The following is an 18,502-nucleotide window of genomic DNA, read 5'->3' on the forward strand; positions in this document are numbered from 1 at the left end:
CAAACGTTCTGCTGAACGCACCCATTGTGTCTTGGGCTTTAATCTCGGGCATGGCTGCTCTCAGACTTCTTTGTGGTAAATATACATCCGAGGATCGAGGATTTCGATTTCACCCTTTTTTCCCCTCCCTTCCTTTTTTTTGCGCTGGATTTCGCTACCTTTTGCGCAAATTCCTAACAATCCTGACCAATCCTGACTGTGATACGAAATGGTAACTCTGGTCGAAAGTAACCTCTGTCGCTTTGGTGTTACACACCGGTAACACTGTAAACATCCGTAGGTATTAGTCACTCGATGAAGCTGGCGATATGAGAACTGTCTAAAGAATTGTGACAGATAGAGAAATATTCTTTTGACGGGATACATACTTAACTTTTCGAGATGGACAGCAAAGGAAGGAAAATCATCGTCTGTGACAATGGCACCGGGGTAAGGCCGCTCCTCTTCCATTTCCCTTGCAAGGGGATTTGCCTCATTCTTAGTTAAGAGAGGATGCACTGAATTAGACATGTGCTTCAAAACGATCGGATACTCTTGCATATTTCCGGCAGTTTTTCCGATGCAGCTTTTCATTGCAGTTTGTCAAGTGCGGGTACGCCGGCGCAAACTTCCCGGCCCACATATTCCCATCTATAGTCGGACGACCAATAATCAGAGCTGTCAACAAAATAGGCGATATCGACGTCAAGGTATGTACGTTTGTTGCTTCAGGCTTGGGCGAGCTTGTATGAAGGACGCGGGACCAGTAATTGCAATTTTATCTCGATACAAGTGCCCTAATAGTTGATGTTCGATTTACTGATATATTACCATTCCATTGATACTTGATCGTTTAATTTATCATAAAAGTTAACGTACGTAAAGCAGATGATAAACAACAGTTACATTTATAAATATAAAGCAAATCTCGATTTCGACTGTAATCAATTTTTGAAACTTTATGAAAGATGCAAAGTATATATTTACGAGAAGCTCTAAGAAATGTAATTTGTTTAAGTTGTATATAAAGTCTATGATATATTCTAAGCTTTAAATTGCTTGAGCGTGTTTATCAGTATTTAGACAATTAATAAGAACAATTGTATTTTCAGCAAGAATATTGCGTTCGTGTAAGTCTATTATATAGTATTACATCGTGTGTGCTCTCCATGTCCCCCCTAGCGCTTAAGTCTGACTAAAAATAATCTATGTGCTTGTCCACTGATGTAAATAAAACAGTTTGAGAGGCTAATGACGTTTACTAACCGAAAGGAAATATATATTTGAAATGTAAGATATTCATTTAATTATTCAATGAATTTATTAACAATTTCTTGGAGTTATAATATTATCGTTAAGTGAGTGATTTTATATTGTACTTAATAAATGTATTCATTGTATTGGATACAATGTTTTTCTTGCGAGAGATCTTTCAAATTTTTTATCAACTAAATATGTCTGTTTTGACAAAGCAAGAAGATGTGTCTCTACTAATATGTTTATTAGAATAATATCGTTTACTTGCAATTATGTTGGTACTTATGTACAAGCTATACTCTTCCTATAATTATCTAATATATTTGTGTGCTTACATTTGCTCTCGTAGGATGTGCTTAACATGCCTGTAAGTTTATTGTATTTTTTGATACTATATACATTCTTTACATCAGTGTTTTAATGAAGAATTTTTTTCGACTGTAGATGTGGAAGTAGTATCATATAATCCGGCAAACTTTTTCCAAAGTGCTTAGGTATTCACATTTGGAAACTGATTTAACACAGAATACCTTCCTGATACAAATTCCATAATCTGAGTCTCACGGAAGCAACATATTGCGTTATTATTACTATACCAACTATATATTCTTACAATTAGTATATAAAAGGACGATCTCATAAATCACTAAATAAAAGAAGGGCTACGAGCCAATTATAATGTAAAATATTTAATAATTTAAAATTCGTACATACAAACGTTTCGACACCGATCGGGTCATTTTCAATGTAAAACAACAAACAATATTACATAAATTATCGGAAAATTCGATCACCAATTATAATGTCCAGTAAAAACGTCGGTTGTATTCGTAATATGCGGTCCATATGTAAAAATATCATAAAGGTGATCTCATCTCACTTTCTAATCTTAAATTGTCTTAATGATGTAAGTTAGACGCCGAAAAGAAAACGCAATTAACAAAGTTATATTTAATAAAAAGTAAGCCATAATACTATTGGATATAACATTTATCCTTGACGATGTACAGCGACGTTATCAAATTGTATGTACGAATTTTAAATTATTAAATATTTTACATTATAATTGACTCATAGCCCTTCTTTTATTTAGTGATCTTATAAATATTTATTTGATATCTACTCTAATCTAATACGAAATTTCATGTTCAGGAATTACTTTGATTTTCTTTCTATCACATGTAATAAAAACAGTTTTGTTGTTCACTTTTTGGACCTAGCTAGTGTTCAAATATTTAGAACTTTCATACTACAAATATATTTACTATATAATAAAATAGTGATATCGCGCATCATAATAAAATCAATATAATATATCTTGGTGATGCACGCAGAGGTTTAATAGTCATATATTATTGTTTCACAGGATTTAATGGTTGGCGATGAAGCAAGTAAACTTCGTTCTATGTTAGAGATAAGTTATCCAATGCAAAATGGGATTGTTAGGTATGTTTATATCTCACATCAGATATTTTATTTGATATATCACGTTGTAATATAATTAATGTTTAACAGAAACTGGGAAGACATGTGTCACGTGTGGGATTACACCTTCGGCAAAGAGAAAATGAATATTAATCCTAAAGAATGTAAAATTCTGTTAACCGAGCCACCAATGAATCCTATCACGAATAGAGAAAAGATGATAGAGGTAACATTGTGCAATCCAAAGAAAGTTAAATTAAAATTATATGAATAGAAAACTTAATGAATTGATATTAATTCAAAATCGACGATCAAATAACGAGCAAAAGGTGTTTTGTTTAAATTTTTTTAGTGTAAATTTAACATCTCTATAAGTAACAATATAAAGTATAAAGTATATGTTTCGGCTTCACAAAGCCTTCTTCAGTAAATCTAAAAGAACTGTTTTTACATCTTGGCATGAACATTTTTGAAGTTTGACATGGTCACCATCATTTATCACAAACAACTGACATGGAATTTCCTCCATATCAAATTGTAGCTAAGCGAAAGAGATAGTTATTTTAGATTTAGAAGAAGGCTTTGTGAAGCCGAAACGTATACTTTATATTGTTACTTATAGAGATATGTTAAATTTACATTAAAAAAATTTAAACAAAATACCTTGTTTTGCTCATTATTTGGTCGTCAATTTTGAATTGTTTTGCTGTGCAAACACCGAGCGTAATTTTATTTTCTGTTCATTATTAGAATTGATATTATTTCAGGTGATGTTTGAGAAGTATGGTTTCGCTGGAATTGTGTCCTTCGTGAAAGAATAAATAGAACACGCATCACGGGATACCAAATTTGCGGAATACCGCATAAACACAGAAAGAACGGTTTGTCTAGAAATTTAATTAGACATAAATCTGAAAATAATTTTGTTAAACTATTGGATAATATATAAGACGCACATGCTTTATTTATTATTTTTAGATTTAGTTAAATTTTTACATTTATTAGCAAAATCTTTTTTTTTCCATGAAATTAATAGGTATTCATTCCTTAGAAAGTGCGCTATATATATATATATATATGTATATATAATGTTTTCAAATTCCTGATGGTCGTGTGATCAAAGTAGGCGGTGAGAGATTTGCAGCACCGGAAGCGCTTTTTCAGCCTCATTTGATTAACGTTGAGGCGCAAGGAATAGCCGAGCTGGTATTTAGCACAATTCAAGCAGCTGATATCGATATCAGAAGCGAACTATACAAGCACATCGTTCTGAGCGGAGGTAGTACAATGTATCCAGGGCTTCCGTCAAGGCTTGAACGAGAAATTAAGCAACTTTATCTTCAAAGAGTATTAAAAAATGATACCACTAAATTGAATGTAAGCATGTCATATGATTAACAATACTCAGGTGTGCGTGCGTGCGTGCGCATGCGTGTGCGCGCGTGCGCGTGCGCGTGTGTGTACTGCAGATGCTTATGCTACGTAAATATTTTTATAGAAATTTAAGATAAAAATTGAAGACTCACCCCGACGAAAAGACATGGTTTTCATGGGTGGTGCTGTACTAGCGGAAATAACGAAGGATCGAGATTCTGTATGGATAACACGGGAGGAGTATGAAGAGAAGGGTCTTAGTGTACTAAAAAAATTAGGCTCCTATGAATCATAAGGAAAGTCATACATACAAATATAGGCTACAAATTTTTTAACGAGCAATGAAATGTTTTTTATACTTAAAAAAACGTTGTGGACTTAAGTTAGACTTGCGCAGCAATTTTATGATTTGTTATATAATTGTAAAAAAGTACTTTAAACCAAGTACTTTAAAAAATTTACTAGCTGTTTGATACTAAACTCTAATAAACTCATGTATTTTTTGATTATTAAATGTGATATAATTTCAAATAAGATACGATAAAGATAAAAGATTTTGAAGAAGATACAGCCAAATATCGTGATTTCTGTAAAACATTGAATGTGAACATTAAGTATTAATGTAATGAAATTAAATTCGTGACTGTCATATTTCAGATTATATTCGTTTAAATTATTCTATCAGTTAGGTATAAAATGATGTTGCATTTAATATATATTTATATATAGCTCTAAATATTCAACATTTCGATTAATTTTTATTGTTACTTACGTACTACCGAATGAAAACTTTATTCCTGTTTCCTTATATTTGTCAAACTTTTTTCTAAAAGTATAAATATAATTGAAATTGTAAAAATGATTTCCTTCAGTGTGAAACTATCTGCCTTTCTATTATAGTAATAGGCGATTTTTGGCGTGCTTCTGGTATAGCAATCAAAAGCAACCGCGGTTGAGGCTATCTTTGTCTTCTGATCCCTGAAAACGAAGATAACCTTAGTCACGGTTGCTTTTGGTTCACCTAATATGTAAAAGTCTGCAAGATTGTCATGTGACTTTATATTTGAAGTCTTCATTTCGTATATATACATGTATGAAACATTGTGTGTGTGTGTGTGTGTGTGTGCGTGTGCGTGTGTGTGTGTGTGTAAAATATAGAATTTCTTAAATTTCGTTTAATTGACAGAAATGAATGTATTACTATACACAAAGAAATTCCACGTTTTTATTGTACAAGATAAAAGGTTGATGAACAGCATGATGTGGAAACGATTGTTATTTTAATAAATCTACAACAGTCTTTATTACCTTTTTTCATGTGACCTTTATATTATAGGATGTACACATTTTTATGTACGAATAAAAATAACAGTATAATTTGATATGATACAATTCAGCGTTTAATTATATTGTAATGTATATAACAAGAGATAAATGTATATATATCCAATTTTTTGTTGAAGATTTGTACAATTGGATTATATGCGACAGCATATTACTGTATAACAAATAATAGGCTGTTATTCGAAGAGAAAAAGGATAGTCTGTAAACGGTGCTGCAGCCGCGTGCTTCAATCGAAGTTTCTTGTCCAAGTGTATACAATTGCTACACACTCATTTATATCATAAATGACTTTTAATATAACGGTTCGTCTCCCCTAATTCGCAAGCTATATAAATCGATTATCTTAAGCAAATAAAAAAAGAAAAAAAGGTAATATACAAAACGGTTTCACTTACATCGTAATGGCCGTTCTACAATTCCTACAGTATGTAACAATACAAACTTGTTTTTACAATAATCATGTGAAGACACTTCGAGATAGTGAATAAGGAATTGGATGGAAAACATTGAAGTTTTTTCTTTTTTCACATCATTCACATTTAAAATGTGATTGGCTTATTCTTGCATTGATCGATACAAAAGTTCGTAAAACGCTTAAGGAACTTTGGATATTCTCTCTTGTAAACGGCTCGTAAAACAGACGCCGGAGCCCATCCACCTGGATTTACTAAAATTTAAATCAAAATATAAGTGCATGAAAAAAAAAACAGGATATATACAAATATTCTCATATAATTAAATATGGATACAGAAAGAAAGAAAAAAGCTTTCAAAGTTTTTATACAGACGTTTTAAATATATTACGACAATTATATAATAAGAGCAATTAAATCATTGAGCATCAATATACTAACCAACTGAACAGTACGTTATTTTACACGTAATGTTCTCCCTTTTTATTTCCTCCTCGTCCTTCGGGGGATCAATAAATGTTTGGCATACGAGACAAACCGTCAAATAGACTCTTACGCATTTACCCGCGTTTGGCTGCAACGATAATTTCATTTAACGTGTTGAAACTTATTCGAAGCAAAGAAGTTTTTATATTTCTAAACGTAATTTTTAAACGTATAATACATACCGGATGATCGGGATGTTCAGTACTGTGATTGCAGACTATCCATAGGTCATGAGCATCGCGATCTTGATCATCGGACACACGACGTATGTGCGACCAGAACAACGCATCCCGTTGGCTTGCTGGCCAGATACGTTTGTGCGTTTGTAGAAATAATAGTGTATCCTTGGAAATGTTTTCGACAATTGCCATGTCCTCCAAAGTGGCTTCCCAACCGCTTCTATATTCGGGACTGAAAAATATCTCGCAGACTTCGTGACCGGTCACTCCTTTAACGACGTGACACGCTTTGAGAGGGTCTACAACTAGTCCATCGGCCTCCTCCTCCCGTCGGTACATCCGCATATCACCATCTTCGGCGAATAATTGCCAACCACCCGCTCCGCCTACGCCAAGCCGAGCGTAATGCAGCTGTTCCATCGTAATTTTTTCTATCTACAAATTGATAATATGAAGTAACAAAAAGTTAGATACAACGAATATTTATAAATAATTAGTAGTTACTGTTATATTTGGAATTAATATTGTTAGGAACTTACTTATGGTATATCTGATACCACAATGATATTACAATTAATTGATGTTACAAATTAATTTTTTAATAATCATTAATATATGAGTAAAATTTCAAAGTATTCTGATAAATTAGAAAAATGTAAAATATAAAAAGAAATCTATACGGTCGAAGCTAGATCTTAAAATGCTTTAAATAAATCAATCTTGAATCACTAAATATGATATATGTATATGTACTTGACATATATACCACGATTGTAGTCTAACGAACTGTGCACCGAAATATTTCCGGACTAAACACAATTAAACCACTGTAGTAATTTCGCGAATTAAAATTCTAATAATTTCGATGCTCAATCAGGCATCATATGGCCTCGGTGGTCTAATGGCTCAGGACGCTCGTACGGAATACAAGAGATCTGGGTTCGACTCCCGGCCGAGATAATATTTTTCGCAATAAGTTTAATTACAGTTTTTCAGCATATTAATATCTTTGAAATATGATGCCTGATTGAGCATCGAAATTATTAGAATTTTAATTTAATTTGCGAAATTACTACAGTGGTTTAATTGTGTTTAGTCCGGAAATATTTCGGTGCACACTTCGTTAGACTACAATCGTGGTATACAGGGTGTCCGAAAAGTGTGGAAACGGTCGAATATCTCGAGAAATACACATCGGATCAGAAATCTGAAAATATCGTATTCAATGTTTTCAAAAAAGCTATCTTTTGACATCTAACATGACCCCCACCCCCACCCGCTGTGGGTGAAAGAGAGGGTAACTTTAAAATTTTAAATGGGAACCCCCATTTTTTATTGCAGATTTCGCTTCTTCAGAAAAAGTTACATAAATTTTACCTATTACAAACATTTTTTTTATGACAGATGGCGCTGTAATCAGCGAAATTAAAAAATGAGTCTAAAACGTTTAAAATATCTCAAGAAATACTCAAAGGATCAAAACAATAAAAATGTACGTATTCAATGTTTTCAAGAAAGCTATCCATTGACACAAAGTCCTTTCGTACGCGAATCGTACGTTTTCGTACTTTTTCAACAGGGCCGCATACTTCGTTTCCTCGAGACTCAGAAGATTTTCCGGTGGGCAAGTCGTAGCAATGAGTTCAATGAATGTTCCATACTACATAATACATATGTATTCATTAGAAATGTTTTTCTGTGCAAAGAGCCCTCCGCAGATGTGAAAATATCTTAGATGATGAAAGTCCCAATAATTTTATTGCACAAAATTCCAGCCTAAACATTAACTTTCTGTGTTTGAACTTTCATACATATGTATGTATGTTTCCAAGCAAAATTTGTATTGGAAATACATACTTATCTTTTTAATGCATATGTGTGCATATATTTATACCAGTTTAAGTTCTTCTAACTAATTATTTAATATTTCTTCCGTTTTCTTCTCACTATTTGCTTAAAAATTTCCATCTTTTTTATTCAGTATTCTGTCTGTCGTTGTAATCGGGCATAATGGCTTTGACAGAAAAAGAAAAAATTAAAATCGAAAAGTTACCCGCCCATCCACCTCCAGGGTGAGAATATGCTCCGTTGAGTATTTCTTGAGATATTTTAAACGAGTTTTAAACGTTTTACTCATTTTTAATTTCGCTGATTACAGCGCCATCTGTCATAAAAAAAATGTTTGTAATAGGTAAAATTTATGTAACTTTTTCTGAAGAAGCGAAATCTGCAATAAAAAATGGGGGTTCCCATTTAAAATTTTAAAGTTACCCTCTCTTTCACCCACAGCGGGTGGGGGTGGGGGTCATGTCAAAGATAGCTTTTTTGAAAACATTGAATACAATATTTTCAGATTTCTGATCCGATGTGTATTTCTCGAGATATTCGACCGTTTTCACACTTTTCGGACACCCTGTATATGTCAAGTACATATATATCATATTTAGTGATTCAAGATTGATTTATTTAAAACATTTTAAGATCTAGCTTCGACCGTATAGGGCTCTTATTTATCGGTTGCGTCTCTCACATACGCGGTCTAAAAATGATATTATTATAAAAAGAAATATAATTACTTCTGGCCATAGCCTGTGCGTAGATGCTGTTGTGGTGGGGGATGTTAAAATTGAGACAGATTTTTGTTTTAAACGATCTCTTAATTGATTTTCCTCCTCGATTTTGTCCAAACCCGTCTCGACGGCATCGTAAAATTCTTCATCGCAAAGAGCACTGTGCGGACCTTCCTTAAAAACGAAATTTTAAATGTTATTGAAGAAAGTTATAATGCACATTATTTCTCTGAATCTTAACTTATAATTCACTATAAACATAAACACATAAAGAAATTCCATGTACATTTAAATATCGCTATTCTATATACAATTAAGGCCGTGTTCAAAGAGCGTGCTATTAGCGCTAATACGTTATTTTAGGCTTATTTTACGTTCAATTAATGATAAAGATACGACACAAAAGCGCTGATAACGCGCGCTCCAAACACAGCCTAAAATTCACATTATAAAACTTGATTTTCAACTTCATTTTTTAATGTTAAAACTGAAATGATATACACAAATGTTTATACAAAGAGTAAATACGTAAGGTTTTACTCTTTGGTGGTCTGGAAGATATTAAGCAAGTAAAAGATTTCCAAAATAGTGACCTAATTCATAATTGCGAAATATGGCCAGAAACGCATCTTTCTTACTTTCTATCACATAAGCGCTACTTATATCATCTATAAAGAATTTCAATATGTCTCATAACAGATTTATCATAAATAAGTAATTATTAAAAGGATTAAAAGTATTTATATAAAATATTTGAGACAAGAAAAGACTCACAGATTTAAGATCAAAAAATTAAAGAAAAAAATAATAACTGATTTTTGTACATAATGTCGCGAATCCAAATATCGCAACAAGAAAGTTTTTGTAAGGAGATGAGCTGTAAAAGTACTTGCCATTTGTCGTTCTGAGTAAAAGTTTTTGCGGCATAAAAGTTAAAAATGATTGTTTAATCATAATCTATAATCAGTTAATTTTTTAACATTTATATCTCGAAAAACTACTGGTTGACACGACAAGTGGCAAATACTTGTATAACTTTTTTATTTAATTTCCTTATTGTATATTTTGATTAAAAAATTTTGGAACACTTGTGTATATATGAATAGAAATAGAAAAAATTCTGACGAATCCTTATCGTAAAAAATATTAATACTAAGTGATAGTTACCAAGATAATACCCAAAAATGGATAATTATATACACGGTGGGCCATTTTAATCGATCCACCTGAATTTCTCAGAATCTAAGCGAGATAGAGAAAAATGGTCCAGACAAAAGTTGAAGGGGACAGAGGGGGTCACCTAATGGTGCCAAGGACCTTGATCTTGAACTCGATTTTCAAGGTTATTTGAAGGTCATAATCATTTTTTTAAATGGAATTATATGAATTTTTTTACATAATATGATTCCTCTAATTATTCTGCATATAAAAGTATTAAGGTAGCGATATCAAAAAACCAATAGTTTACGAGATATTTTATATTTCATTGTGGCACATATTGACATAAAATATTAAATAATTCGTAAACTATTAATTTTTTGATAACCATACCTTAATACTTTTATGAACAGAATAATGAGATGAATCAATTAGTGGAAAGAAAACACATTGCTTTAAAAAAATATGTATGCAAAATGGATAATTTTTTAAATAAGCAACTATGTGTTTTCTTTCCACTAATTGATTCATCTCATTATTCTGTTCATAAAAGTATTAAGGTATGGTTATCAAAAAATTAATAGTTTACGAATTATTTAATATTTTATGTCAATATGTGCCACAATGAAATATAAAATATCTCGTAAACTATTGGTTTTTTGATATCGCTACCTTAATACTTTTATATGCAGAATAATTAGAGGAATCATATTATGTAAAAAAATTCATATAATTCCATTTAAAAAAATGATCATGACCTTCAAATAACCTTGAAAATCGAGTTCAAGATCAAGGTCCTTGGCACCATTAGGTGACCCCCTCTGTCCCCTTCAACTTTTGTCTGGACCATTTTTCTCTATCTCGCTTAGATTCCGAGAAATTCAGGTGGATCGATTAAAATGGCCCACCCTATATAATAATAAAATGTAAAAATATGTTGAAGTTTAAAATATATTTCTAGCGACACTCTCTGATATTCATTTAAGTCGTCAATTTCATATATTTCTCTAGTTTCTACTTCTTTTAAAAGCTATCACATATTGTGATTGTATAAAGGATACTTATATATGTGCTGTTAATGTGTTATATAATGTAGTGGACAAACAACTTAAGTAGATACATGATGTCTACATATCATTGTTGGAGATCTCAACCACGTACAAAAAAATATTTTTAATTCTTAAATTTTTTACTTGTTTTTTATTTTATTATTGTGCTATATTATGTAGTATATTATGGAAGTGTATATGCAATATACAATTATAAATATTGTATATATATTTGTGTATAACTTAAAAATGCTAAAATAAGAATTTCACTAAATAGAAATTCAAGACGACGCATCACTTTGTGCAGAAAAGCGGTGGATTCGACTCCAGAACTCGAATCCAATCCCGACCTTTATTCCATATGCTACGATTTATTTACATTGTGCTTTTCGATTTTAAAAACGAATACTTTATTTAGAGAGATTGTTATAGGATGACATTGTAATTTCGAGAACAATAATTCTGTTCATATACAATAATAAGATTGAAAGACCGCTAATGTTAACTACAATGCTTTAAATTAAGAAGCGTCATAACGGTCAGAACGTTAAGATGTTGAACTATTGTAAATTCATTTAAATGAATTAATTTCAGAAATTATAATTGCGTGCCGATATGGTTGTCGGACTTTCAACGCATGACTTTCAGTTCATATACACAAATCCATATATACAAATCAAAATGGTTGCACAGCGATGGAATTATGAGGAAAAAGAACCAACCTCGTAATCAGGACCTCCGTGTATAACAACCCTAGGCCTCGGAGAGCCGTTATGATGCATGGCAATTTGATCTTTCAGAGCTTTATAAAGTTCTTGCAATTTTCGTTTCTTTTCAACTTCCTTCTCCCATCTACGACGCCATGCATCCTCTCGTTGTACCATCAATTCGACGCAATGTTGTAAAGTCGCCAACACCCCTTCACTGGTTGCTTTAAATGTTATCGCTTCTCCTTTGAAATCCACCGATTGTTCGGCTGGATTAAACATTGTTTCAATTATCTGTTCTGAAATTTGTCGCCACAAAATTAACAAAATATGTTAAGGCTTTTCCTATGTATTTTATATAATAATTACAAATTACAATTATGTATTTAAAATTGCGCATTATATATTTATATCATAAATTTACATTATGAATTTATTTTAAATATTTAGAACAAGAGACAGAAGCATATGAAGAATTTACAAGTTAAAAGTTATTACCTTCCTTAGAAGTATTCTTGGCATTTTCCGCACAATTATCGAAATACTTCTGCAGAGTATCGATCTGCTTGATTAAAATATCTCTAAACGTTTCAATTTCGGCCAACTTTTCCTTCAATCCTCTAATGCCACGTTTAGTAAGGCTACCGGCGCTCGTTGTCGATTGTGTATTTGATACGAGCGAAATGGCACTACCGTGTCGTTTGAGACTATTCTCGCTTCCATAGCCGGATTCTGACTATTTGCGACAAATGAAAATTGCCAATCACCGAGCACAAATTTTTTCAGTGGAATTTTAATTTTTATTTACAAATATTGATCAAATTTCATAAAAATACATAAAGTATATAATAAAAAAGATTGCAATATTTAAGACAAGAGACTTTAGCATGTATTATTAAAACAATTGTATAATTTATATAATGTGGTAAAAATAAACTATTATCTGGAGTACAAGATAGGGTCTCGGCGTATCATTACCTTGTAAGACTTTAAGACGTCTACCCATCGCTGCTTCTCTTCTGGATTATTTGCCCTTAAATACCAAACCAAGCAATCGTTTACGGACACATCGAATCTACATTCGTCAAACTGATGTGCCTGTTAAACGGATAACTTAATGTAATTGTTTATTATCATAACTGTTTGCGTCATTATGTTTACAATGTTAAACATATTCGTTAAGAGGAATCTCATCTTGCATGACCTCTCACCTTGATATTAGCTTTATACAAACTAATTGAACCGCGACATCCATATCCGCTGTCCTGCTCGGATTTGTAATAAGACAAAGTACCATCTTTGAGTACAATAAATCTAGTTTGCCAGCCATGTATGTAATTTGTCCATTTGGATAGTGTACCCTGAAGTTCCGGAACTATGACTCCGTCGGAGTCGTCATCATCGCCGTCGATCTCGGTATCAACGATACACTCGGTGTCCTCGTTATTGAGGCCCCGTGGTGTTTCCACCAGCTCATCAGCCATTCTCAAAGGATCTCGATTGCGACAAATCACGATTTAGCGCTCGGCTGAGAGTGCACTTCTTGACATTGCCTGGAAGGCAAGTGAAGGCAAGCGCGGAGTTGCGAATTCGGATATCGGAAAGGCCGCGCGTAAAGATGACTCCGATCCAGGCGGAAGGTGGAGCAGAGACCAGCAGAGATTCACGGAACGAATCTCAGCGAATTGTCACGACGAAACAAGACGTCTCAAAACATTGCCTTTGACAACTGTCGTATATAACCTGTACGCCGAAATCCCTTATCAAGTGAAACGTCAATCGAAAGGGAAGCGCTGGTATACTACACATAGTACATAACGCGTTAAATATGACGGGGAGGGAGAGGAGCGAGAAGGATGATATCAAACAAATTTATCGCAAGTCTTCAATCGTAGTTCATACTTACCTTGTGTTGCGGAAAATAATACGCACTTTATACACTTTAAGCTAATTGTACAATGAGTCGGTAGTCTATAGTCCGAAGTCTTATTGGTGAATCGGTGAAGTTGACCAACAGCCAATTTGTACGACTAAAGCCCGTATCAGACTACCGACTCTGCAAGCCGACCCGACTAGAGACCCTATACTAAGAGTCGGGCCAATGTTGTCATCCATCCTATTGGTTTTGACAAAATATGGCGGAGCCAATGAAGTGTCTCAAATTAATCGATCACGTCACGTTTGTGGTTATGTATAGAGTCCCTTATACTATAAGGTTATGTACGACGACGCCATGTTTTGTCAAACTAGCAACATTGGCCAGACTCTTAGTATAGGGTCTCTAGACCCGACTGCCAACTCTGGCTGTTGACCAATAATGGACCAATCACATTGAATCAGTCTTATTGTAGGCTTAATGCCTAGTTCAGACTGGACGCAGCAAGCGTCATGCAACGGAGCAGCAACCAATCAGGCGATATTTACAGCGGCTGTCACGTCCGCAGTAACTTCATTTTGTCCAGTAATCATTTTGAACAGACTTGCTGGCAGACCCGAATAATTAGGGTGCGGCCCCATGTAATGCGAAACTACGGAAATGCGGAATGTTCGTGATTGGTTAGTGGCTTCGTTCCGTCGAATCCGCCGCTTTCTTTCCGCAAAATTAGTTTTTTGGCGGATTCCGCCATTTCGTCGATGCGTAATTATTCACTGTTTACTGTGTCATTGCTAGAAAGCACCTCTAGGCGATTAAAACCAAAAAAGATATTTTATCGACATGTTGAAGGTTCAAGAGAAAATCGTAAGTTTTTGTTATATTAATCACTTATAATTATTATATTGTAATTTAATCTGACTTTTTGTTAAAGTTTGTTCAATTTAATTGTGGTTTTAGACAGACAGGAATGTGTGAGGTTATGATGTAATCGTTTTTGTTGTTTGCATTAGGTTCGAAAATGTGGTTATTGTGGATATTATCTCCCACAATCCTATGATTTAATGAAACACTCATGTTTTTATCCGTTTGACGATGAAATAAATGCATTTAACGTAGATGAAAATTCCATAGTTACTGTCGGTAAGTTTTATTCGTTAGATCAAAACGATTTATATATTATTTGTGTCATTCATTATTGAGAAAATAAACATAAAATGACGTCAATCTACTATTACAGTAAAAAAATATTGAATATTGATAAATTGACTGCAATAAAGTAGGCTTATCATTGTCCAATATTGTTTTTGTAGGATGGATAATTTGTTCACACCATGCTTTGTACTACAATTCAATATCGAATTTATACTTTTATCAATTTTAATTTTTAGTGGTGAGAGAAGAGTACGATAATAATTTGTCCGAACCTGGGACTAACACATGTCAGCTGACAAATAATGAAGATGACGTGCAGCAGGAAGTTAACATAGACGAATTACTTATTACTTGTGTGGCTCGCAAGCTAGCATTATTCGATCATAGAATACCTGCAAACGAAAGAAGTAATTTAAAAAAAAAAGGCGTTGTGGCAGGAAGTATGTAACCTAATGGGAGATTAGTCTAAAATTTGTATCCAAGAAAGATTGCAGAAGCAAATGATAATTAAAATGTGTCAGGATAGGCTGTAGAGCTAAGCAAGATCGTGCTGTTGAATTATATGATATTTTATGTTCAGTGTTCCATTATTACAATTTCGGCAAATTTTTTGACCTTTAATGAGGTCATCTTTAATGCTTATCCCGATAACATTAAACTAAACAAAATATAAATAAATCGTTGTGTATCCCGAAGTCACATAAGTTTAAATTTGAAGAATATACAAATTTCTATTTTAATTTAATGTTAGAAATTTGTAAAATTGTTCAAATTTAAACTTATGTGACTTCGGGATACGCAACGGTTTTGTTATATTGTTTATTTATATTTTGTTTAATGTTATCGGGACAGGCATTAAAGATGATCTCATTAAGATGACATTTGCCGAAATTGTAATAATGGAACAATGAACATTAAATATCATACAGGGTGTCAAATAAGTCCCGGGACAACTGAATATTTTCTCAAGTAAGGTATTTTTGAAAAAGATCAAGGTCATTTCTGAAGTAACTTTCAAGGAGGAATTCAACGATGACCTTCGATTTGACCTTGAGCTTGACCTTCAAGGTCATTTCAAGGTTAACTTTGGTTTTTTAAATAGAAACCCCTTTTTTTGACACCGGCAATCGAAAGAACGGGAAATTTTACGTTCAGATATGTACTTAAGTCATAGGTAGTGTTTGACCTTGAGAGTCACTCATTTAAACTCGAGCAAGGTCTGGATGTCTTTTGGAATAGAAGCTTTTCAATTTTTTTTTGTAACGACCAAAACTAATAACTTTAACAAGACGTATTCATTTAGTAGTGACCTAGAGCATGACATTGAAGATGACCTTCAAGGTCATTTCAAGGTCAACTTTTTTTATTTACTTTTAGCATTACCCAGGAATAACGATTCGAATCTTGAAAGAAAACACGCTAATCAAGCACTCCGAATGTGAGAGGCGAGGGGGCTCACTTTATTAGTGTGAGTCCCCTCGCCTCTCACATTCAGGGTGCTTGATTAGTGTGAGTCCCCTCGCCTCTCACAATTTTTGAGATAGTGTTGTGTCCAACTCTAAAGGCATACAACAGTGATTTCATGCTATCTCCTGATGCTAGATATCGCAGTGTTATGTGTAGTCAAGTTTCAGGAGAAATAGGATCGCGAACAACATGTTCTTTGGTGATAACAGGTCCGACTAATTTTAGTAACTCATGAAATAATTGGTGGCAATCTAAAATACTCAATATATTTTTCATTATCTTCAGCCTGCATTTCATTCGCAAGATTTGCACTTGCTCCTTGCAATAATCTTCTTTCTGTAGTAAATATAGGTCGTACCCAAAACCTTCGTTCTCTTTTCTTTTCTCTTTTTTTTGGAAATTGTATACAGAATATACAATTTTGCAATCTTCCGGCGTAATCCCTGCTGATAAAATGCGCTCTGATTTTGTTTTAATTTTTTCAATAGTCCACAAATAACAATAAACAATTTTTCTGAATACATTGCTGCAATGGCAGACAAACAACCGTGTTATTTTTTTTACGTTGTATATATCTGTACCTATCTGCTTTTTTGAAGGCCCTCTGCTACTGAAATAAACTTGGCCTTTACTAACTCAAACTGAAACACAATAAAACCATAAAACCTCTTTAAACCATAAAAATGAAAGCAGCAAAAGTACTTCTTAATAAAAAATATTATCCTGAAGTGTTAAAATTCACTACTTTTACATCTCAGTAAGGCAATACTAATGTACATTTAAATATAATATTCTAGTAAAAAATAATTATAAAAATAAAATTCTTTTGGGGTATCTGAGTACCCTACCTACCTACTTGCGTTTCGAAAATATTTTCAATATTAATGTATAACGAGAAACCTAAAAAAGGGATGATACAAATGAAAAATGAATCGTTCCAAACACTTGGCGCCCGCGTCCACGACGCTTTCACACCGCCCGTATACGCGTCCAAACGAACGAGGAGACCTCCATGATAGATGAGAATACAAAGGCACGATTAATAACACTTTCCAAAAATATCCAAATGAAGAAGCACTCTACTAAAGCGTTCGCCTCGATCGAGTGATCTTTCGTATGTTTCGAAAATCCACTTACCTATTCGAAAGTTAATCCGTAGAATAAAATGGGAGCAGAGACTGTACTTCTTCAATTAATTAGAGTCGTCAGACACGGAGAGAGTCGTGTCGAGAGTAAATAATATGCGAGACGCACGTGGAATTAAACCAGATTACGAGTTGTACGTTTATTATAGGAGCGCAGCTACTCGATGTCTGTATCTTCTTATTAAATTAATAATCTCCACTTCATGCTATATACGGGAGGGCGAAAATGTAAATCAAAATCGATACACTATAAACATAGTTGGCAAGCGTTCTTGTATGTATATGTGATTTCCGTTCCGCTAAAGTACGTTTTCTAGTGTCCCATTGAGCGGAACTTGCGAATGCGCAATCGATGCGAGCCAATGACAAACGCTATTCCGGTAGATCTAATGAAAGCTATCTACGAGAACACTCTTGCAATTGGCGCTAATTGCGCATTCCGCAAGTTCCGCTCAATGGGACACTAGGAAACGTACTTTAGCAGAACGGAATCGGCGGAACCCATCAAGAACGTTCCGCAGTTCCGCATTTCCGTAGTTCCGCATTACATGGGACCGCACCGTTATACCACAGTATATACAGTAGCGCAACTCTATGTCGGCACCTTTGATGTCAGCATGGATAAAAATGAACTGCACATGCGCGAGCGAGGTATGTAACCAATCAAGGCACTGATATTCCATCTCACTTCTTCTCTCTGTTGTAACCTTTTCTCTTTTTCTACTTTATTGCAAGGTCTGTTCTTTTTCCACTGTAAGTTCTGAACTGGTGTACACTGATGCAATAAGTTCAGAAGCTTAGAAAAATAACAGATCTACACAATATACATTACATTTGAAACAGAAAATAAAATAGAAATGAAATATGATATACATTTATTTCTCAGGAAACATAAGGAGATTCGTAAGGAGATTCGACTT

The 18,502-nt window shown here is 33.6% G+C and overlaps 3 protein-coding genes across 5 annotated transcripts; 2 read left to right on the forward strand and 1 right to left on the reverse strand.

Moving 5' to 3' along the window:
* Nucleotides 1–81: 81 nt before the first annotated feature.
* Nucleotides 82–4,453, forward strand: LOC108722710 (actin-related protein 2). The gene is made up of 9 exons (XM_018447954.1): nucleotides 82–429; nucleotides 579–689; nucleotides 1,092–1,109; nucleotides 1,586–1,603; nucleotides 2,603–2,682; nucleotides 2,752–2,887; nucleotides 3,429–3,470; nucleotides 3,760–4,038; nucleotides 4,160–4,453. Exons 1-9 carry the CDS (start codon nucleotides 382–384, stop codon nucleotides 4,328–4,330), a joined length of 903 nt encoding a protein of 300 aa, XP_018303456.1. The 5' UTR covers nucleotides 82–381; the 3' UTR covers nucleotides 4,331–4,453.
* A 1,446-nt stretch (nucleotides 4,454–5,899) lies between these two features.
* On the reverse strand, nucleotides 5,900–14,049 carry cert (ceramide transfer protein). 3 transcript variants are annotated; one of them, XM_018447989.1, is made up of 9 exons: nucleotides 13,849–14,049; nucleotides 13,154–13,685; nucleotides 12,921–13,040; nucleotides 12,441–12,678; nucleotides 11,958–12,241; nucleotides 9,035–9,202; nucleotides 6,462–6,893; nucleotides 6,235–6,367; nucleotides 5,900–6,047 (listed from the first exon to the last, which is right to left on the reverse strand). In XM_018447989.1, exons 2-9 carry the CDS (start codon nucleotides 13,424–13,426, stop codon nucleotides 5,920–5,922), a joined length of 1,776 nt encoding a protein of 591 aa, XP_018303491.1. In that variant the 5' UTR covers nucleotides 13,427–13,685; nucleotides 13,849–14,049; the 3' UTR covers nucleotides 5,900–5,919. The 3 variants fall into 3 exon arrangements, with proteins under 3 accessions (XP_018303491.1, XP_018303490.1, XP_018303492.1); XM_018447988.1 differs by having other exon boundaries at nucleotides 13,154–13,743; nucleotides 13,849–13,868; XM_018447990.1 differs by lacking the exon at nucleotides 13,849–14,049 and having other exon boundaries at nucleotides 13,154–13,207; nucleotides 13,303–13,309.
* Nucleotides 14,050–14,374: 325 nt separating this feature from the next.
* On the forward strand, nucleotides 14,375–15,657 carry LOC108722730 (uncharacterized). Its single transcript, XM_018447991.1, has 3 exons — nucleotides 14,375–14,682; nucleotides 14,829–14,958; nucleotides 15,207–15,657. Exons 1-3 carry the CDS (start codon nucleotides 14,659–14,661, stop codon nucleotides 15,416–15,418), a joined length of 366 nt encoding a protein of 121 aa, XP_018303493.1. The 5' UTR covers nucleotides 14,375–14,658; the 3' UTR covers nucleotides 15,419–15,657.
* Nucleotides 15,658–18,502: the final 2,845 nt, after the last annotated feature.

Source organism: Mycetomoellerius zeteki, unplaced genomic scaffold, assembly GCF_001594055.1.
Source record: "Mycetomoellerius zeteki isolate Tzet28-1 unplaced genomic scaffold, Tzet1.0 scaffold213, whole genome shotgun sequence".
NCBI classification, from domain to species: domain Eukaryota; kingdom Metazoa; phylum Arthropoda; class Insecta; order Hymenoptera; family Formicidae; genus Mycetomoellerius; species Mycetomoellerius zeteki.